General features: G+C 37.0%; 1 protein-coding gene across 3 annotated transcripts; it reads right to left on the bottom strand.

Annotated features, from left to right (window-relative positions):
• Positions 1-671: 671 nt before the first annotated feature.
• On the bottom strand, positions 672-23,764 carry LOC128669452 (uncharacterized). 3 transcript variants are annotated; one of them, XM_053744302.1, is made up of 16 exons: positions 23,418-23,764; positions 21,936-22,118; positions 20,813-20,978; positions 19,969-20,106; positions 17,736-17,994; positions 15,839-16,026; positions 15,181-15,429; positions 14,461-14,673; positions 13,660-13,758; positions 12,806-12,947; positions 12,140-12,310; positions 11,364-11,521; positions 10,811-10,941; positions 9,727-9,851; positions 8,943-9,059; positions 672-7,387 (listed from the first exon to the last, which is right to left on the bottom strand). In XM_053744302.1, exons 2-16 carry the CDS (start codon positions 22,100-22,102, stop codon positions 4,599-4,601), a joined length of 5,112 nt encoding a protein of 1,703 aa, XP_053600277.1. In that variant the 5' UTR covers positions 22,103-22,118; positions 23,418-23,764; the 3' UTR covers positions 672-4,598. The 3 variants fall into 3 exon arrangements, with proteins under 3 accessions (XP_053600277.1, XP_053600278.1, XP_053600279.1); XM_053744303.2 differs by lacking the exon at positions 23,418-23,764 and adding an exon at positions 23,192-23,274; XM_053744304.1 differs by lacking the exon at positions 13,660-13,758 and having other exon boundaries at positions 23,418-23,763.
• Positions 23,765-23,924: the final 160 nt, after the last annotated feature.

The raw sequence follows: 23,924 nt of genomic DNA, 5'->3' as shown, positions 1-23,924 counted from the left end.
ATCCTCATTTATATATCTTTCTGGGGCGTCAACAGATGTCGCCACAGAGCCATGCGTGTGGCACTATTATAAACTTGTAAATGATTCTATAAAATTAATGTTTTAGTTTAGACAGAGCTACTAGAGTCCCCCGGGAAATGTAACAGATTGTCCCCGCTACAGCTGGGAGTTGGGGAGGAGGGGGGGTCGAGCGATGCGCGCGACGCTGAGCTAAAACTGCTGGAGCTCAGCTCTTCCGGTTCCGCCTCGAAACGCGTTATCACTGCAAGTAAACAGGCAATATTTAAAAAAATATTTCACAGATAGATTTTATATAACTTAAAGAATAAATAAGAATTGTATCAATATTCAATTAGAATTTTAAATGTTTGAGAACTTACTGAGCTGATATCCTATTTCACAAACTTGTACACCTTCAACAACAACGCATGCGTGAACGAGAAAAATGAATATTGGGTGTTTTTTATTTGCGAAATTTCCATCATGCTTTTGTTCTACTGGGTATACTAGAGTTAGTTGTTAAATATTACTTTTTTTTAATTGACTCTACTAACTACAAATACTTACAACAACGTAAATGTATGTTATACTTAACATACACTATATAGACAATGATTTGCCGTGGCTAACTAACGGTAGTTGCAATGTATTTTCAAAATAAAATCACAAACTTGCTTTTGAATCCTCATTTTTATTATCACGTATGTACTCTATTTTAAACACTCCATAACATTATCAACAAAATACGAAAAGGCAGCCAAATTCAAGTACATAAGTAATTTCAAATTTTAACACGCAAAAATTTATAGCGAATTTAGTCAGGACCAATTTATTAAATCTAAATTTATCCTATTCTGAAAGGCAATTTTTTAATTATTTATTATGCAATTAAAGGTAGGTAGCTAATAATTTATATCTGAAGATATTGGAGTGTTTATTTTTTAGTTGGTATTGCTACGACCTTTCAGAAAAAGAAAAATTACAATAATTCACATAATCAAAGAAAGATCAAGTATAAAACTGGTCAAAATTCAAAGTCCCTCCGAAGCCAAATTGTGTAGATTTGGTTTGACTTGGTGTACCGTTGATTGTGCGCAGGTTACAATTTTGTTTTGGCTAGATAAAGCTTGGCAAAGAAGACAAAAATTCGGAAATTCGGCTTTATCCGAAATTATGAAAAGTAGATTTATAATTTTGGTTTTGTGCCATCAAACCACGCTTTTTTTGCCAAACTTTAAAACAATGCGCAAAACATGTCTTTTCTACGAATAAACATTTCAGTGCCCAGTTATCATGTCACGCGCACATTAAAATACTGTAACAATTATAGCATTGATGGCAGTCATTAATATAACATAGGATTTATGCTGGCCGTTCGAAACTCTGCGCAGTAATTTTTACTAAAGGAAATTGAACCGAATATATACAGTAGAAAAACTTCATTTACAACGCTTGCAAACCAGTCTGAACCAAGTTGGATAGTCGTAGATAGTCATACTATTAATTACTGAATTTTAATCGCTCATTGTGCATTCAGTTCGGATGCAACACGACCGGTGTAAATCCTACATTAATATAAAATTATAATAACCTATTACACACATTATGTAGCGTAAAATAATATTCGACAAATGTATAAATTGACACTTATGTTTGCAAAGCTAGAATTTACGCTTGTACAGCAATTGCAATGTATAAAGACAACATTATATCAAGTCGACACTATCCTTCCAGCCGCCAATAGTTCACTTCAGGACACACATGAGCCTTCCCTATAGAATTTGAATCGAGCTATGAAATCGTATGACATGATATGCAGTTGTATGAACAATTAGATTTATCAACAAATACATTTATATATGTTTAAAGATTGCACAGATTTATTAGATAGTGTAGCCAAATGGAGTATAAATACTTTTACATTTCCTAATAGATATTTTTATAATATGAATACCTATACAATAACTCCCAATGTCACTGGATTCATTGTGCTAACTACTGATATCACAATGAAATATTATGTATTCGCTTTAAACACCTACGATAATTTTCTCATAATTCTATTGTTTATAATTTCTGAATATATTATTTACTCTCATACATTTTATATATTTTTTGACAAATTGTGGTCAAAATGGAAACACATTTAATATTCAACTTAAAACGCACATTTTTTATGAATTTGCAATTTAATAAAAAGCTTAAATTGGTTTTCAATGTTATTTATACAACGCAAAAAACAATATTTTTATTGCAATTATTTATTACTTCATTAATATTTAATGCGTTATCGGTGAATCTTATTACTTAACATAGTACTCTTTTTGCCAAAAAATATTTGTGTTCATTTTTTCATGTTGGATTGTTAAATACATTAATAAACAAGTTGATCGTATAAATCTTCAACAGATAATATATAACTAAAGTACAATAAAAGATGTTGATCATGACTCCATAGTTCTCAAATGATTCCTAATTTTGTTTCACAAAAAATAATGAATATAAATATTATGCACCAACTACTTATGTATATCTTAAATTAAGAAAATGACATAATTACAAAATAAAACGTAATAATTACAAACGCATAAATCGCATAGAAAAAATAAATATTTGTCATGATTCAACATATTACAACTAAAACATTTTCATTACAACTTTTAAATAATACTTCAAGTTATTATAAGACATTTGTACATAAGACAGCCGTGGATCAGATAAAAGGTATTACATACCCGGTGACTAAGATAACAGTACGCATTTAACGTTTTCGGTATACATAGCAACATAATACTGAGGTAACAAACATCTGAGTATAAAAAGTTCATTGTTTTTAGGAGAAATAACACTAACAATTTGGTCATCAAATAAAAGTTTCAATATATTATATAAAAAACAATGCTGCCAATTGGATAATCCAAGACGTGATCTTCGAAGAGTTAATGATGTTGAATGAATTAAGTTTTTTACAAACGCATTATTGTAAATAGGGATACTGAAAATAAAATCAACAAAATATACAATATTAACATTTCTGTCTCTTTTGGGCGAACTTTTTTTCCAACGATGGAGAGTGTTGCCTGTTGAGACGTTTATTTAGGTATTTATTGAAGCGTTATAAGCGAATTAATAAAAAGAACTTGTAATAGGAAACATATTCAGTAGCTTGGAAAACGTGCTTGGAAACTAACTTTATATTTTAATTCAATTTTTATTCAATGAACGTTTTAACACTAAACTAAAAATACACAGGTTAGCGTTTCAACAGATTTTTATTTTTGTTAATACCTATTTATTTATTTATTTTATCTGTTTTACGTTACGTGCACACAAATATATCTTCTTTTTGTGAAACATAAATCTAGGTTATTGCACATGTGCATATACAACCTACTTATTACTTAGAATACCGTTGAAACACCGACCACACAGACAAACGTAAATCAATATTGTCTCAATATTGTGTTAAATAAGCTAATCGAACGTACTTTAAAAACAATGGCTTCCACCCATATTTACATTTATTAAAATTAACAAGGAAACATACGTGAGTTACGCTGGTTTGAAGAGAAATAAAGTTATCCGTTTAGATATGCATCGTCAGACGACAGCACTCATTGATGTTTGCGAAACAAATTTTACTTTATATCAATTTAAATGAATTTGAACTATACAAAGTACAGGGTAATTTTTTTTTATGGTGTCGATGCGTTACAACTGAAAATTTTGTACAAAAGTATTCTCATATGTATAAGAGATTCTTATCTAAACATCAGAAGCTATAATTGTGGAACGAGGTATTGCATCTACTACTGGCCTTAAAATATTCTTACTATTGCTGTTATGATTGTAGACGCTTCTACGAGGCGTGGTCACTACAGCTAATATACATCATAATTCATAACTAAAATAAGTACTTAAAAGCACTGTTCTAAAGTTCCCTTTTTAATTCGAATTAAATATCTGTCGTTCGTGTTTACAGAATAATCACTATGCCAACGTGTCGAATAGGCCTTTGGTATAACAATGGATAAGTGATAAACATGACATGATTTTAGTGACCATACTCTCTGTGATAGTTACTCGAATTAAACAATAAACTTTAGTTGACTTTGCAATTTTTATCAAGATAAAATTATCATAAAGACTTCATTAACTCCATTACCCGACAACAAATTTGCAGGCAAAGAAAAACTCCAATACGTCGTTGAAATAAAAATCACATTTGAGGTGATGTCCTCATTGAACATTTCTTAATAAAAATCACAATGTCAAGATTTTTTTAATTTTGTTATTTTACTAATTTTTTACATTTTTATATAGTTTTTTTTTTCGATATGACAATAATATAATACTACTAAATTCAAGACATTTGAAGTATTATGTTAATGCCTACACAACTGTGTAATAGGCTCATAGCACGTTTTTATAACTTAAACTTTTTTTTGCGTTTTACCCGTGCATATCAATTTGCCTTGTCCCTTAACTAATAACTACAATAATAGCAGCAATTTTGTTACCCAATTGAATTAATAACTTTACAAAGCAACACATGAAAAATACTAACCGATTAAAATAAGTGAACACATTGTCTGATATTATTTCTTCTTCCTACGCGATTTCTTAGACTTAGTAGATTGCTTTGAAGAAGGCAGTACGACAGTCGCCACGGCACCCTTTTTGTCTTCCTTGTCGCTGTCGGTGGAGATGACGGGAGATACCGTGTCGTCATCAGAAGACTTCTCCATCACCTCAACGTCTTTCTCCTCAGACTTAGAATCGTCATCTAATTTCACCTCTTGCGACGTTATCTTATCACTTTCTATAACACTGAAACCCTTTTCTTTCTTAGGAGGAACCTTCTCAAGGTCTATCAAGTTGAACGTACTGGACTCTATAACTTTACTTGTGGTTTCTTTGATAGAGGATAATATGTCATCTATGTTAATTTTGCAAATTGGACTGGTTAACTTTGTGTCATTAACTTCCAAAAGGCTGTCTTTCATGACTTCTAATTTGAAATCATCTAGCCCGAAGTCTAGAGGCTCGAGGGGTGGTAAGTCCTGTAAAACTGCATGATGTTCTTCTACAAAGTTAAGTTCAGTAGGCGCATCACATTCTGCGACCATAATATCGGTCCTCTTGCATAATTCAATCAACTTATCCTGAAGTGACACTTTGGAAGACGTATTGTCAGGTGCGATGCCCGCGGCATCTCTAAGCTCGTCGCGTAAACAAACGCTTCCTCTCTTCTCCTCTATATCTTGTCTCTTATCCTGAGGTTCTACTTTTTTGACACTTTTAGAAGCTGCAATAGAACTCCAAGATTTCACAGGTACTTCAATCGCTGAAGATTTGACAGGTACTTCATCAGCTGAACCTTTTTTGTCAACCGGTTTTGGCTGTGGGGATTTACGTGATTTTCCTCGTGTTATTTGAATGTCGGGGAAATCATCTTTGCAAGTATCTATGACATATACATCTTTTACTTCTGTTTCTGAAAATTTATCTTTTACTTTACGATCTTCTCCGTAGGGAGACATAGATTTACTTTTCTTGGTCTTGGGCGAGCCCTTTGCAGTTAAGTACAAACCATCATCTCGTGTCTCATCTTGTCGTGGTTCAGATTTTGTTTGGCGATTAACAGGGGAATCTGCCAAAATGTCATCGTCAAATGAAATATTTTCAATTTTACTTGAAGTGTTTGGCATGCAATCGTCCAATATTTGCAGTTTTTCTCTTTTTGGCATATTAAAACCTTCATCTCCAATGTCCTCGCATTTTTCATTTGCGGCACTTTTTGGAGAACGTGCTTTCTTTGTTTTAGAGAGATAAAAACTTGAAGGTTCTATTTCTTCGTATGGAGTAGATATAGAAACTAAGTTACCACTACAGGTTTGTTGCTTATCCTCAATCGCATGTATTTCTACAAAACTATCTTCATCTGCTTTCGCTTGGAGATCATCTTGAGCTTTCTTATTTTTACGATTTTTCTTAGATTTAGGTTTTGATTCTCCAGCAACCTTATCGATATCAAAATTTTGTTGGTTAACATCAGCCACCACCGTTTTTGCAGGTTCATTAAGGAGCATATCCCACGCTTGTTCTTCAGTCTTTATATCGTGATCACTCCAGTCCTTAGATTTATTTCCGGATCTTTCTACTTTAATTGGCAACGTCAATGACGCAAGGGTTTCTTTCTTAACATCCGTAGATTCTGTTTGAGGTAATTCAATTTCGACCATTTTTTCGGATTCTTTCGCAGACTGAAGCAATTTATTTTTAGGTTCTTTCGTTTGCTTAGGATCCTCAACTTCGCGAGATCTTTTTGTTTCCTTATGTTGTTTAGATTCTTTTGGTACACTGCGCTCTCTAAATTCCTTTGAGTCTTTAGATTTGGTAGATTTCTTTGATTCTACCGTTTCCTTATAATCGCTCGATGTCCTAGTTTCCCTATTAGTAGTAGACCCTTTATCGTTCGATATTTTAATATCTTCTACACTAGATTTTCTAACTTCCTTGTTTATACTAGAGCGACTGACATCTCCAGTAATACTAGGTTCTCGAACATTTTTATATTCTGCTTTTTGTCTAGGTGGGCTAGATTCCTTTACGGTCTTTGCTACACTAAATTCCGTATCTCTTTCTACATTAGATTCTCTGATGTCTTTCGGCACGTTGTATTCTTTGACGCTTTCATCAACAGATTTCCGGATTTCTCTAGCTACACTATTTTCTCTTATATCTTTAGACGTATTATGTTCTATGTTAGTTTTAACTATATTCACGTCAGATTCCGCTGTTTTAGGGACACTAGATTTCTCGATCTCTTTAGCTACACTAGACTCTCTGATTTTTTTACCAATATTAGATTTGACTTCCTTATTCTTAGCAGTTACATTTTCACATACATCATCTTGTTTACCCTTATCTCTAAGCTTAGAACTATTCCGATCGCCGGTGTCCGACTCGGTGGGATAATTAGATCTAGGTCGGGTCGGCTGCGGGTCAGCCGGGCCCGATGGCAGTGCTCCCTGGTCGCTGGGCTGCGCGCGGTGCAGAGCCGCGGGGATGAGCACGTGGGTGGCCAGCGGCACGGCGGGTCCGGGTTCGAGCTGGTCGTGGCCTGCGCAGGATTGGACAGGAATGGTAGTACCTCGAGGCAGCGGGCGCGTGACGGGCAGAGAGGGCGCCAGAGGGGCGGGGGCGCGGACCACGGGTCTGAAGCGGGCCTCGTCGTCGTTAGCGCGGGTGTAGGAGTCGGGCTCGAGCGGCGGCGGAGGCGAGGCCGCGGTGTCGGCGACCACGCAGCCGGCGGGGTCCACCGCGCGCGCCACGCCCGCGCGCACCGGCGTCGTCCGCTCCGAGCTCGCCGCCCGCGACCGCCCTATCGAAACCGAAGGCAACCACGTTAATCTCGATCGCGGAGGAGATTTGGAAAAAAGCATTGACCAGTCAAATGAGGATTGAAATCGAAGTTAGCGATGAACTGATAGGTTTATGTACATGTGATTATCAATGTATGAATTCTCTCAAAAGTGTAATGAAATTTAAGATTTTGCTAACTTTACTCTTTCATATTTACTTTTATTGGCAAAAAATTCAAATGAGTGAATATCTGTTCGCTCATTGCCAGTGATCATATCTTCCATCACTCATTTATACCTACATAACAGTGTATAACTAATTTGGGAAAATGTTTCACAACATTTTTTTCTTATAGATCTCGCACCTAATTTGACTGTAGTGTATCGAAAGCGGGGATGTCGCCTGTGCGATGGTGCCTTAGGCTTCGGGTCGGGCCGGCGGCGGTAATGCTTTCTTCGTAAACTCCTCCGCGCTATATGCTTCCGGCATTCTTGGCACTTGGAGGAACACACGCGCACAAAAACGTCTCGTTCCAACGCGTAAAATTTAACTGATCTTTAAAACGACCATTTTGGATTTTAACCACTTTGAAATGATACGCCAGAACGACCGACGTGTACTATTTGGACTTTTTTCGGCGCATTACACCGCACATGATTCTTCGAATTAATGTAGTGAAAAGCCAAATCCTTTTCATAACCGTATTCCTTTTATATCAATAGTCAAGTTTTTTTTTGAAACATCGAAATAATTTAAATGGATTTGTTATACATGTCACACATGCTTTTTAAAATATTTTTGAAAATAATAATAGGATGAAAAAATTCTGGATTCGAGCGGGAATTGAACCCGCGCCCCTGTCTATCCGGGACAGTGCTCTTGACCACTGAGCTGGCGAGACAATGCCAGTTCGGCTGAATTAATTCATCTCTTTCGTCTTACGCCGACGTACAGTATTTTCATTAGAGAGTAGTAGGTACTCTTAACTATAGAATTAATTGTTTCAGTCGGTATGACATTCGTGTATTATATGACTTACAAATGTTTGTACATGTTACGTTACCTCAGATCAAGTTTTTTTTTGTGCTGCTCGTGTTTTGCAATTTATCAACCCATTTCAGGACTTGTGCGCAATCTATCAATATTGTCATGATCACTACCGACACATTGCTTGCGCCAAGACATTTTTATCCTCTAACTCTGACTATTTACACGTGTTATATCTTACCGTAGTATAAACACATGGCCTCGACGAAGTCCGCCGGGGACTACTCCAGCTACCCTGCCCAATAACGACTACTGTAACGTGGGAGACTGCTGTACAGTCGACCACATACGAAGTTACCTTGCACAGATCTTTATGACACCGTGTTAGCGGCGAATAAGAGACATTTAGGCCACGGCGAATTTGGATAACTTGATGTGCTGTGACTTTGCAGCGCACGAGGTATATCTCTATCCTTCTCCAACACCATGGTCTCGGCGAAGTCTTACCGCCCTCCGCCGGCGTATCGTAAGGCCTCCAATCCAGCTGTATTGGAGGGCTGGTGTACAGTACACGAGGTATATCTCACCGTGGTCCTCGCGCATGGCCTCGGCGAGGTCCTCCCGCAGCTGCAGGTCGCAGGGCGCGCGGCCCTCCGCCACCGACCGCCGCCGGCAGCCCTCCGACGGCGACTGCTCCAGCGAACCTAAGGTAATCTCCATTTTATATGTAGGTAGCTTTTAGAGCGTGCTATAGTCTACTATCGGTGGCGTCCTATTCTCTCTCTCTCTTATCTGAGCGTGTTTCCGCTTCTTCCTCGACGACCAAGATGGTGCAATGGTAAAGTGCTTGCCTCTGAACCGAGAGATCCCGGGTTCGATTCTCGGTCGGATCATGATGGAAAATTATCTTTTTCTGATTGGCCCGGGTCTTGGATGTTTATCTATATATGTATTTGTTATAAAATATACCCCCTAACACAAGTCTCGAACTTACTTTGGGACTAACTAAATCTGTGTGATTTGTCCTAATATATTATTATAATTATTTCCTTAGCCGTTGAGCGTCGGAGCCCAGGGTACTCTTTCCTAGTATTTCGTCTCCACTTTGCACGGTCAGATTTTTGGCACCGTGACCGGTGACGAGTAAGTGATCTTCACTAATTTGATTCGCCGAGTCGACACGCTAAAAAGATCGACGAACTACCGACAGAGATACAAGTGAACAAAAAACCATATGACGGCAAAGTATGTGCATTTCTGTCACCTACCCCTTAAATCGGAACGGTTGTTTACTTGTTATATATGTACTTTTAACGTGTTTGGTTTTTTGTATAACGAAAAATATTACAAACAACATTGATCAATACTCACTTGAACCGGAATCTATCAAGACTGGCACTATAGGACGAGCAGTGGGCACATTGACGGGGTTCGAACGAGCCACATTATGGAACTCCACTTCCACTGTCTCAGCTTCCGATAGGGATGAACTCGATCTGTGCAAACAATTAAATCCATTTCATAAAAACTATGTGAGAAATAAACTAATTCAAGAGGGCATAGATACATATATGCAAACATCACTACATAGTATAAAACAAAGTCGCCTTCCGAATCTGTCTGCTTCTGAGCTTTCTTATTTTAAACCAAAGGATTTTGATGCAGTTTTCACTGTTATTTAGACAATTTATTCCCGAAGGTTTAAGTAGTCTAGTAAGCAAACATACCCTATATTAAGTTCGACATAAGTTGTAATTTTCCGAATAAATAAAATAAAACATGATGATGTACGCATGGATTTAGTAAGTTGATGTAGGTACATCGACTTACTAAATCCATGCGCACATCTCTTCACGTTATTTGAAACTTGGCTGGTTATCATGTTTTATTTTATTTATTCGGAAAATTACAACTTATGTCGAACTTAATACAGGGTGTTTGCTTACTAGACTACTTAATCCATGGAGTCAGTAGGTACTAACTCCATGGATGTACGTTCATATTTAAAAGATTCTAAATTCAAACCGAACTGGCCACTTAGAAATAAAAAGAAACATTTGAATATGTATAGATTCGAATTTTCTTTTTTCTCCCTACATTTTTCGATAACTAGGTAGGTTTGTAAAATTTATATTTTTGTTTATTGTCATAATACAAAAATGCCTTTTTGTTTTGTCATAATACAAAAATTGTTAGAACAGTCGATTTACTTGGTTCCTAAAATCGAAATTCGAACACTGTGATGTTAATGTGTTTGAGTTGTTATATATTCTTTCATAAATAAACTAACTATACGTTCCGGCTTGGCCCGAGTAAAAAACTAAAATTTCCTCAGGAAACACACTATTGATGAAAACCGCATGGAAATCCGTGCAGCATTTTAAAAGCTTATCGCGGAAAGACAGACGCGGCAGAGAACTTTGTTTTATAATATTTACTAAGGATAAAATCTCACCCGGTGCAATTGTAAGTCTTGAAGACGAACTGCGGCCCCATCCATAGGCGGCGGTGCGGGCCGGCGTGAGTCACGATCTCCACCTGAGACAGCCAACGCTCTTCCTCGCTCATGCACATGTCACCGCAGCTCTGCACGAGATTATAACAACACAATTTAATATAAATAAATAAAATGTATGTTTATTTTCGTCCACAAGCAATACAAATATTATTGCAAAAATATCGAGAACAATTTGAATAGAAAAGAATGTCAATGCCCAATGGCCCGGGTATTTTTAAGTGTTGTATAGAATTAAATTTTTATCTAGTAGTTAGTTTAACAGTCAGATTACAATATGATATTATATTAGAAAGTTGTGGCACAGACCATACATCCATGATCACACTAAAACTATAAATGCGAACGTTTGTGAGGATGTCTGTGTGTATGTTTGTTACACACGCTTTCACGCAAAATATATAGAAATTTGGTACACGGATAGAATACCCTGTTGCCGAAATTCCCACGGGTGCGAATACCTGGGTAGCAGCTAGAACTACAGCATACCCACCGACGGCGCGTAGTGTGTCTGCAGCAGCGGGTTGGAGGGCGGCAGCGGCGCCAGCAGGTCCTGCGCGGCCGCGGCCGGCCGCTGCAGCGGCCACTGCAGCGCCGCCTCCACCTCCACTTCTATTGGCGACTCGTCGCACACCTTCTCTTTGGGAATACCTGACGAACGCAGGGAAATCGTGACCCGACTGCTATAGCATTTATACTTATTACTAGAGGCTCGTGCCGGCTTCGCTCGGGTAATACCTTAATACATTTTACACCTAAACCTTATTTAGCTATTTAGTCAATACGTTGTACTTACTAATTCCATGGTTTTATACTATGTAGTGATTTAACAAATACTGAACTTTTTTTAACTGAATAACTGAATACTGAACTTTTTTTTTTTAATAAATACTGAACTCCAAGATGTAAGAGCAGAAAATTTCCACTGTTAGGAACAAATGTCTGGCTATGTACCGCTCCCGCCTGGCCCTGGCAGAAGGGGCAAACCCAAGAAATGCTGGCTTGATGTCGTCAAGGATGATGCGTGCCAATGATCTAACAACTAGGGATGCCGACGACCGTGCGAAGGAACCGGGAAAATGCTTACTGACACAAAAGAAGTATTTTGTAACGTCGCCTCCACTTATATGGGGACTCGTCGCACACTTTCTTTTAAGGAACTATGTACCAAACGGAGGAAAATCGTGACCAAATAGCAATAGTATTCCAATCTAGATATCCTTGTTGCTCATATGAGACAAAGAGAGAGAGAGACATGACGATACTCACTATGATTAGCCTTGGGATGTAACACCAGATGCAGCAGACAGCCGTTAGCCGCCATCAAGTAGAGGGCAGTGACCGGAGTCGCTCCACTTCCCACGTACATTCCGAAGCTGCATCGTGCTAGTAATGGTGCAGTGTTGCTGTCCTCCGATAGTGATGATAGACGCTGACGACCTGCAAGGATATATAAATTGTATTATTATTATACGTTATTGCTGGAGTTAATCCTCCGCATGTCATGGGCTTCCTCCTGCATTTTCATTGCAGTCTCTCCTTGGCCTCCAAGTTACTTTTTCATACTTGTTATAGCTGTAATATACGTGAGTGACGTGAGCGAAAAGGATGACTTGATATTCTTCTGTGGATGTCGTACGAAGCGACTAAGGGACACATAGCCTAGGCAGCTCATTGATAAATACCTGCTTCCGGTGCAGGATAACATCGTAAGGAAACCTGCACATTGGTAAACAGTTTATTTCACTAGTGTGTATGCAGCTACTTGCCACTAGTTGGCGGTAGGCAGTCATAAAAGTCATGTCACATGCCTTTAGGCGACTGGAATAAAATCTGACACCAGTTTTAGCAAAGTTGTAAGTTGGCGGGAGGTAGTCATAAGTCATGTCACATGCCTTTAGGCAATGACACATTCGATATAAAATGAATAAATACCTGAGCTGGTGCGGGTGATGGTGTGGGTGGGCAGGTTGGCAGTTGGCCGCAGCTGCGCCAGCGGCTGCAGCGTGATGGGCACCGGGTACGGCGGCAGCCGCGGATTAGGGAACCATGCCCCGGAGTTCAGGCCCTCACTCACCTGCACAAAAAGCAAACTCAATGTTATTAAACTTCAAGTAGCTATAATAAGTTCCCGATATAAAGCCTTCTGACAGGCTGAGGATATCCTTTTTACCCCTTTGGAACCTTAAAAGCAATAAAGCACATGCTATCTCGCTTGCGCTCCAGCACCAATAGCATCCTCAACGCGTTGACAGGTGGAACTCCCCAATGCTTATACACTTGTTATGGATATGTTTCTTAAATAATTTTCAACGGAATGCCAATACAAAATAAAAAATCCAGGCTAACATATATACATTATACAATAATAACATAGATAATCTGTGCATCAAGATTTAGGAAAATGCTTTGAAACTCGACTGTGTACTGTGTGTGTAAATATATCCAAACTTTCGCGTTTATAATATAAATAAAATTACTGGACACCCTTATTCTAACAACCGATAATGGCATTCATTGAAGATTGCACAATAAAACATAAAAATCATTGTCCTAAGACAAAAACATATTATAATAACCAATATAGCAAAACCATGTCTTACATGCCAGCCAGTCCAAAATTTTAAAAATCCAACAATATAACAATGCCTTTCTAAAAAAATAATTCCAATTTCAAATCAAACCATATACTGTTCTATAACTTTATCACTGGCCGTTGTTACAACCAGTCATCATCAAAAAGAAGCATTTTTTAAATTCCGAAGCATACTAGAGTATTCACTCCGTACCGGACTGGCTGAGTTCCTCTTGTTTATGCGCTGGCTGGTTGGCTGTGCGCTATGGTCAGCCCGGCCGAACGATGCGATGGATCCGATGAAACTTAAAAGCTGGACAGATTTTTCATTTGTATATTCGAATCCTGGAATTTCTAGTTTGATTTCAAAAAAATGTTTTGTAAACAAACTAGAACTTTTGTTTTTTTTTCTGTTGTCCTCTTACAAATACTTAATACCCTTTACGAAATTCCAATTCCAGCACTGTAAAAGATAATACAAAAGAACCATACCGGACTAGAAGAACAAGAGGGCCGAAAAATAAAACAGAAGAAATCTATATTAATTCAATATTTTTTTAATTTTCTTAACACGTCAATATCTGGAACTCGTTAGTCGAATTTGAACTCTTTTTTGTTTAGATTGCCATATTGAACGTACTCACCCTTCTCGAAAACGAGTTCTTCTTGACATTATGCTAGCAACCCACTCGCTGAGCGACGAAACTTATTCAGTCTATACTGATTTAATGATAAAATTTGGAGACATTTTTTTAACCTACAACTATCGTAGATATAGAATATAACCCCAATATTGGTGCATTTTTAACTTAATAACACTGTGGAACCCTGAATGAAAATAAAAAAATGTGTAGTAATAATTTTTTTAGGTACATTACATTAAATAGATTTATCAAACGAAAAGAATAAAGTATAGTTAGATTTACGCTCAAGTCAAAGTAAACCCCCAATCACCGATAAAATAGCGACAATAAAAACACTTACCTTCATGGAAACTAAACAGAAAGTAACTCACCGGACTAGCCGAGTTCCGCTTGACGTTGTGGTGCGCGTGCGCAATGGGCAGCCCCGCGGAGCGATGGAAGCGCGAGAGCCGGTTGACGACGCGCGGCTGCGTGTGCGTGCGCACGCTGGGCGCGCCGCCGTACGCGCTCACCGCGAACACGTGCGTGGTGCCGCGCAGCGTCGACACCGCCGCCCAGCGGGAGTCCCACGAGATCGCGATGTCCTGTCATCATTACATATAGTATAAAACAAAAGTCGCTTCCCGCTGTCTATCTATAACCTGTACATACCTATTAAAACTACACAACGGATTTGAATGTGTTTTTGTTATAGATAAGAGTGATTCAAAAGGAAGTAGGAATATCTATATAACATGCATAATATTGCACCCGTGCGAAGCCGGTGCCGGTCGTTAGTCATACAAATTTTAAAGACAATTAGAACCATTTTTAAGAAATGGGGAAAATGTAGTTAAAACTATTGATCACTAACTGCAATCTACTTTTTGCTTAACAGTCGCAACTACACGATTACAGAAATCAATCGCATAAATTAGTTAACTGATAACCAAAAAAGAAATTGCAATCGCGATTAAGTGGTAACTTTGTCTATCTAATTTGTAAGAATACCTAAATTGCTGTTTTTCCTATGTTCATATGAAGCTAATATTATTAAAACTAATTATAAGTTGGCAACACCAAAGAATGAAGAAATTGCACGTTATATTTACCTGCACTTTAGCGGTAGTATCTCCCCTATGCAGTATATAAAGATGATGCACGGCTGCCAAACTTGGCCCACAGGGGTGGGGGTTGATTCTGAACACATGGAAGTCGTGTCCCCTCCGGTCGGCGGTTATGAGCAACATGCCACTGGCGTCGAACGACAACGCTATGATGGCTTCGGAGTGGGCCACGAAATGGGCCACCATTGGCTCGTAGGGTTCGTCACTGTCTTGAACATCTTCGTCGTCGTTGCTCTGGCAAATATAATTGAAGAATAATAATAATTTTAGTACTTAAGTACGCTCAACATTTTTATAAATTGAGGTAAATAAACAATTATTTTTTTGATTGGACTAGAATAAGTGAACTTTAGTTGATTTAAAGTTTCGGCGCTTTAATGATGTTTGCCGTGGAATTCGCATTCATAAACTGGAATGGTATACAAGATATAATGTTTCTTAAAATGTATTTTAAAAAATCCTAGTTAAGTGACAATGGACTGATATCAGGCGGTCGTAAATTATTTAAAATGTAATGGTATATATAATGAAATTTAGCAGGCTTATGCCTGCTAAATTTCATCAGATTTTCTACTCTAAACAGAATATTAATACATATTAAGAGCTGTAGATTGTATTATTATTTATATGGATTATTACATACCTCTATATCAAGTATAGTGATGACCCCCGGCTGCTGTATGTCCGCGTTGGGCGGCGACGGTGATTGCGAGGTGCTCCGCCCCCCGCCGGCCAGGCTGTGGGCCACGCTCTCGCCGAGGCCGCGAAGCCCTTTGCTGAGAGATTTGGCTGCGTGGAGGACGGTCGCCGTGTAGCTGGTTACGCCTTCGCCTAAAGATATTTATTTTGTTACCGTCGGGATGATATTATCAGCTAAACTAAGGTCTAGCCGGCCGGAGATAAGCAGGCTACACCTATCTCTAGCCAGAATTGTAACGGCTAAAACTAGTTTTGGCCTAAGATAAGTAGACCCTAGGTATAACCAACAGATCTAACTTGCACTTCGAGGTTATGCCGTAGCATAGCCATTTGAAGCTAGGATGACATAAAAATTGATTAACCGATGATACAATAAGAATCATTAACGAGAATAAAGAAATAACGTTTACTAGATAATGGTCAAGGTCATCAATAATTTGCAAGAAACATCTGTTATTTTATCGACAAAATACGCCATACGCTACGCCATACACAAAATTAAACTCTATTACATACATTAGTAATAATAATGCGTCGCATTATCGCGTGTTTACAAACTTATTTAGAACGTGCTTTTCATTCCCTTTGCAGGCGTGTTTCGTAAGGAACGGGCGACGTTATCGCCATAACACTAATTAATGTGAATTTGATATCTTTACTTGTTTAATAAAACTAAATAGTTTGAACGCGCTAAAGTCTAGAAATGCGACGCGTGGAAGTAAACTGTATTTAGGGTTTTGGTCCTTATTTGGGAGGAAGTTATTTATTCTGACATGTAAAAGTTCTATGGCAATAATAGGCAATGCAGATCTAATAGAAAAATATATGAAATATCAAATAAAAAAATAAAAACAATTAACATAGTTTATTTTTTTAGGTAGAAATTTTGCTTTTACTTTTTTGCTTTACAATCTACTGCTTTTGCTTTTGCTTGTACCCATTCTAACGAAATTTATATTCGAATATTAACGTTGTTGAATTCGTACATACAATTAATAATTAATACATACAATTAATAAGTAATTATACATATTGGCAAACGCGAATACGGATGCAAATTCTTTATGTCAGTAATTTATTTAACCGAATCATGGTTCAAGCATAATATACACTAACCAAAGATTAAGTTCAAGTTGAAACTAAACATTTGTACTGCATGTAAAAAAACAGGAACATTTTTTTTCCGATTAGTATAGATTTCACTATAATTGTGTGCCATTGTGTACTAATATTATGTTATTAACAGAAAATTTACAATTAGTGTCGATTTAAACGAAACTTTTTTATTTCAAAAATGGGCTTATATTACATATCGCAGCTAAATAGAACACCACAACCAAATGTATAAAAAATATATCATCAATATCAGAAACCTTATAGTGTGACATATCGATTTCCGCACGCGCGTATAACAGTGATAAGAAATGCAAAGTGTATCAGGCACAGGTCAATAACCAAGAGACAAAGCCAAGTAACAATGATAAATAATATCTGACCCCCGTAATAGCCACATAGATCGCGAGTCTCCAAACCAATCTTTTATTTTTTTTTTTTTTAATCTCCACCTTAATTAACTGTATGTCAACTAATTGTTATTGAACTGTGGAGTCTGTGGAGATAATGATAATTAAAAGTAATAATTCCATTAGAATTGTTTACTGTAACTGTAATGTACGAGTTTCGAAATAATTCAATTTAAAATAAAACTAAAATAATTTTATACGAAAATCGACTTTAATAACCAAGTTTTACGCCTCAAAACGTAAATGTTTTTTGTAGTATCTGAAATAAATTTTCTATAGGATAGCAATCTAATAATATGAAACCATAAACAAACATACCTTCACAGCCCCCACTGCTACGTTTGGACTGATTCAGCTTCTTATCAGCATATGCCAGCCAACGGTCTCCCAAGGCGAGTGGGTTTATTGGGGTTGGCCCACCCAAGGGGCAGGGGCACGGATAGCAAGTGGTGACCGTCATGCGGTCCTCGAGGGTCGCCGCGTCGAATACTGCGAAGCGTTCGGAGAAGGACACCACTACAGAACGCTTGTTCGCTAGTACGTCCAGAATGGGATTCTTGAATTTTATACTCTTCACCTGGTGGGAAGATGAGGAATTAATAATAATAATAATAATAAATATATTAGGACGAATTACACAGATTGAGTTAGCCCCAAAGTAAGTTCGAGACTTGTGTTATGGGATACTAACTCAACGATACTATATTTTATAACAAATACGTATATAGATAAACATCCAAGACCCGGACCAATCAGAAAAAGATCATTTTCCATCATGACCCGGCTGGGGATCGAACCCGGGACCTCTCGGTTCAGTGGCAAGAACTTTGCCACTGCGCCACCAAGGTCGTCATTATTTATCGTCGTAATTGCATTATATGGAAATTAAAAAAAAAATCATGGCAAGCTCTTTTAACTCTTCTAGCATGATAGAGACTAACACCGGTCAATGAGTTACTTTGGGCATTTCTTCTCAGCAGTAATCGTTCAGAAATGCTAATAGTTTGTAGTTTTAATATATATTATTCACTATAGAATATGACATGAAAAGTCGTCACACATACAATCTGTTAGTTGCTAGAGTTATTTCAACGATATTTAGATCGAAAGGTTTGAATCCTATTCGTGCCACATGAGTCTGTAAACTAATCTCTTGAACATATAGTAGTTTTCATAGACCACCACTTGCTACCAATGAAGGAAAACATGATACCTACGTATAGGTTGACAGTTAAGTTCAATAGTTTGCCTTAACTATTCTGAGCATAATGTCGTGTATGTGAGATACATAATGTCGGTAATGGTAAGGTAGTCGTAAAAACCACGTCAGATGCCTTCACGTTTATAAAATAAAATCTGATACCAGTGTTAGCAATAACACACTCCAAAAGAATAATGATATTTCGTTTTTAAAAATATAGATAGATTTAATTATAACTGGCATGCATTTTCGTCGTGTGTCCCTAACAATAATCTATATACATAAAACTCTTGCGTTACTGAGTGACTTACTGACTGACAGACAACGCCCAAACGAAACTACTGGACGTAGAAAGCTGAAATTTGGTATGTAGGTTCCTAGGATAGTGTAGGGTAGCACTAAGAAGGGATTTTCTGAAATTCCCACGGGAAACAGATTTTTACTCACATACGAAGTTGTAGGTAAAACCTAGTATATTATGTAATATGTATATCCCTAAAGAAAATCAATGCTAAATCTGATAACTGGCTGAATTTCTGTGTGACTGGCAATACACATATGTGGCCGTCCAAATCAAAAGGGACCTTATGGCGGCTGGCACTTAGGTCTTTATTGCCGTTGTTCGAATACAAAACAACGGCAATAATGGCGTAAGTGCCGGGCGCCATAAGGTCTCTTTTGACTTGGCCGGCCACATATAATAAATTTACTTTTAAATACCTGTCTGTCAACATTATACAACAATGTCATACACTGTTTAAACTGCTTAATTTCAACTGCAAGTAACGGTATAACCGGAAAATGAACACATTGATAAAATGCCAGCGACCTTGGTCTAGTTACTGGACTAGAATTAACAATTAGTTCCCAATAAATACTCAATCTCGCAGGTATTAACTGGAAATGCACTGATAGTACATTGTTAAGATAAAGTTAATATAACTGTGTGGAAAAAACTCTCGTGTTAACTGTGTGAAAAATAAATAGCAAAATTAACATGTCGTGTTCTAGAATTTATAAAGGTCATGTCTGCATCCTATAGCATATTACTTGAAGAGTAATATTAGTAACTACTAACGATAGCGTTCGACCGGCTTCAAATTCATTTTTTAAAGTTTTAAGTAAAATTTTGACGTCTATAATTGATGAATAATGACTAAGATTTCATCACTTAGAGACGTCAAAATTTTATTTAAGTCTGCAGACTTCCAAAGCGGAGGTGAAGAAGCGGCGCAACAAACTTTCAAAAAACTGTGTCTACGTACTGGTAACTAGCTAAATTAATATAATTTGTCTGCCACTTCGAATCGAAAAGAAGAAAGAAGAAGAAGGAGAAACAGCATGTTATACCTGTTCGCCGCCGCGGATGGATATGAAGCTGAGCGAACAGAAGCTCGGTCCAGGGCTGGCGGAGTCGCACAAAGCTATGAGGGGCCTCTTCGATGCGAAGCAGTCGCCGTGCTGCGGGCTAGGCAGTATACGGAGCACCTAGACATTAAACACAATTATATGAAACTACATAAGTACCGCAACCGGACGAAAAGCAAAGCATCGTTTATAGTGAACTTCGGGAATACTATCCCTACTACTATTTTTAAGCACTTAATTACTGCACTCATGTTTCGCACCAGCACCTACTTAGTAGTAAAGGCTCCAAATGAAAATCAGTGTATTGCTCCTAGAATAATCATCACTGAGTTGTGGCCTGTTTAGATTACTGCAGCAGACACACCCATAATCACCTTTTTGTACTTACCCACTTTTTGTTTTCTATTATTATATTTATATTCTATTCTACTAAATAGTAAATACTACTCTGTGCTCTGTAAAGATGTGCAATTAACAGAAATAAATAAATCCCGGAAACCAGGATCAAGAAAGATATGATCAAGAATTTTGTTTATTAAAAAGTTTATTTCAATGTAAGTACCTGAGTGTTCACTTTAATTTAAATAATGGCAAAGTTGAATACTACAAATAGAATTTAAATTTTTCTATATATTTTTCATTACTCGAATCCAGGGACTATACCGGGATTGTGTTTTCTAGTCCAATCCTGAGATCACATATCATGGCCGGGATGAATTCTCTATTGGTGATGTCACTACAAACGGTTGAGGCGATTTTTAAAGACGTAATCAATCAATCAATGAAATGATATATAACAGTCAATTTTTGAATAACCTGCCCCTACCTTCACTGTGCCTTGTCTCCACGATAACACCTCCTGGGCGTCTCCACTGGGCGGGATCAGCCATACTTGCACCCCCGACCCGTAGCCGAGGATCAGTAGCAGAGGAGATATGTCGTTGTCGCTGTCTCCCTCGGGCGTGGGTTCGTTAATGTCTGCTGTCTCAAATCTGGCAGAAATTCAAAAAGTTAGATTTACTTATGTAGTATTTAAACCGTTTACAGTAATTGTCTGAATGCATACTTTTTATGTTGTTGAACTGTCTGCACTCTTTGTAAGTGAGAGTGAACTCGAGTGAAGTGAATCTATACAATTTATACAATTCTTATAGGTTTTCCTGTAATCTACAAGACAATAAACCATATTTTGTATTTTTTTATAATTTTCTAATTTACCCCCGAAAATTAACCTTGTTTTAAAAAAATATTTTTTTATTCTGCATATCTGGTTCAGATCATAGGTTGTGACAGACGAACGGACAGACACACGCACGAGTCATCATATAAGCGGTCGGATTTTATTACGGTATTTTTTTGTACGGAACCCTAAAATTCGTGTAATAAAAGAGCTCTTGACTCCTCAAGTTATCATGTTTTGTATTCATTTATTTGCAGCGTTAAAGTAAAACGTAAAAAAGAGTGAATAATGTGCTGTTTCTGAGTCATCTTCATTTTCTTTGTTAATAAAAAATGTAATAAACACGTCACACATTAACAAGTAAATTATCATAAAGGTCAAAATAAACATATTGTTTTAAATCTGTTATTAAATGCTAAATCTACAATTCAATTAAGAAACTTTTTGTTTAATTATTATTTGCCTTGCCTGTTTTGTGCCCTAAAACTAAAATTTCTATCTTAGTATATATGACTCAAGGGGGTAAATTGAGATATTGGCAAGAGTTAAGGAGTTAAATAATCTCAATTGCATGAGCTGCCAACACTCATTAATTCGATGTGTAGATGAGACACCGATTTTCTCACTAGGCCCATATTAGGCATTATAAAATTATATTTAAAAATATTCTTTTTGACCTTGGCATTTAACTTTTCAAATTTGTGTGTTACATAAGACACTGAATAGGGAATGTCGACTGCATTGAAGTGACAAAGCAAAATAGTCTCACCGTGCCCACTGGATAACATCCTTGGGGTCTTGTGCAGTGCTGGAGGACAGGGTGACATCATTGATGAACCCGGAGACAGCGTCGATGATGCTTCGGTCGCTGGGCGGCTGCGAGGGCACCGTGAGGGGGCCGCCCCCGCGCGCGTGCCGCGGCGACTCCGCTGACATGCTGCCCGCTTGTCACCTGATGCAATATTATGGTAACATTAACATTAATTTTTCATACAAATCTCTCACTGATTTTCGCATTACATTTAAAAAAAATATGATTCAAATTTTGAAAATTAGGCTGTGATTTTATTATTGGCCACCTGCCGAGATCAACCCTCCATTACTGTAATAATGAAAATGCTTTCAAAAATATGACATAAATAAAAACACACATTTTTGGACTCGTCCAAAAGCTCCATACTAAAAGATACTCTAACATGATGTCACGATAGAGTAATGTGATTGAGTGATCTTAGTGAAAAAAGCTATGTTTGTTCAACATCTACCTTAATTATAACATTTATGGTGATGACTTCTTAATAAAAGTTGTTTCAAAATATTAGTTTTTTTATGATGGTTGAGTTTGTTTATATGTGTTTTTAAATGGACTTTCCAACCAACTTTAAATCTTTGTATAATGATCCAGAGGCTTTGTTACAGTTTATGAATTATCACAATGATCTCCTCCAAAGAACCTCTACCCTATTCTTGAAATACTGTAGGGTAGACAATAAATATAACAAATACATTTTGTTAAAGTTTTTAATTTACAAAAAGACCACATGTATTCTTCTAATCTGGCCACCTCCTGGCAGTCAAGCTGCCAAGAGGTTGCAAACAATAGATTTGAACCATGGAGCAAAATTAGAAACTTTCTTATGAAATATTTTTATTATACCCACATGAACGGTCCCAGTCATGTAGGTACAATGAAAATATTTATAACAATAAATCAATCATGATTAAAATTGACCAATGGAATTAATAATGAGACATGATTTTTTATTTAAATTTTCTGCTAAACTGCTTTTGTGACCCTGACCAAGAAATAATAATTTAGAAATTAAAATACCTAGCCAATTTAGTTATTTAAAAAATACTTATTAAATAACTACCAAGAAAGCAACAGAATCATAACCACAAAAGAAAGCTGCTAAAATTATGATTTTATTTAGCTTGTAACTGTACCTACATATACCTATCTAAGTATTCAATGTTATTGATTACATAATTTAGAAAACAAAACATTGGATCACACATAATTACCCAACACGTTGAGGCATCGAAAGGTTGTCCACAACAAAAATTTGTTTTCATGAAACAGCTGGCATTTATACATAAAACTAGGTGTGTACCTATCACAACCAACAAGGGGACGAGGACAAAGGAAATCGATGCAACTATCACGGCCGAGAAATCTACGCTAAAACAGTCCAATCCTATCACCAAAGCCCAATTAATACTTAAATAAAGATTTATCTTTGATACTTGCCTTATTTTCAAAAACTATCTTCATTTTAAATACATTTTCAAGTAAAAATGCAACTGCGTCGTTATTGCTGGCAATCGAAAACAATGACGTCACACAAATAAAAAATAAACTCTAAACAATCATTACTTGATCACACGCTCTGTTAACCGTTAAATTACCCTTATCATTCGTCAATAAATAGTTTGAAAATAAATAAAATTTATATACAAAATATACAAGGATTCACGAAAACAGATGATTCGAATGAATGACAATAACTGCACGCCCACTTCTTCGTTGAATGTTTGCGTGAATATTTGAACACAATACAGACGTTCACTGATGACTACTACACTACACAAACGCAATGGTTTGAGAGTGTGGAAAAACACTTTGGCAAAGAATACAAAAGACACAGACTAGCTAAATAGGTACCTATAAAACATTGGTTGTAACTCTGTTATTCATAAAAAGAAAAAGCACATACTTTAAGCTAAGCTAAACTATGTTTTATCTCGTCCTGTCAAT

Source organism: Plodia interpunctella, chromosome 4 (assembly GCF_027563975.2).
Source record: "Plodia interpunctella isolate USDA-ARS_2022_Savannah chromosome 4, ilPloInte3.2, whole genome shotgun sequence".
Classification (NCBI taxonomy): domain Eukaryota; kingdom Metazoa; phylum Arthropoda; class Insecta; order Lepidoptera; family Pyralidae; genus Plodia; species Plodia interpunctella.
The sequence above is the reverse complement of the archived record's forward strand: the minus strand, read 5'-3'. Positions and strand labels throughout refer to the sequence as shown.

Bases quoted from the DNA above. Each gene is read 5' to 3' on its own strand.
- LOC128669452 (XM_053744302.1), bottom strand. From the start codon at position 22,102: ATGTCAGCGGAGTCGCCGCGGCACGCGCGCGGGGGCGGCCCCCTCACG. The intron at 20,979-21,935 runs GTGAGACTATTT...AATTTCTGCCAG, and splicing joins GATGTTATCCAGTGGGCACG to ATTTGAGACAGCAGACATTA. The intron at 9,060-9,726 runs GTGAGTATTGAT...AGATTACCTTAG, and splicing joins CTTGATAGATTCCGGTTCAA to GTTCGCTGGAGCAGTCGCCG.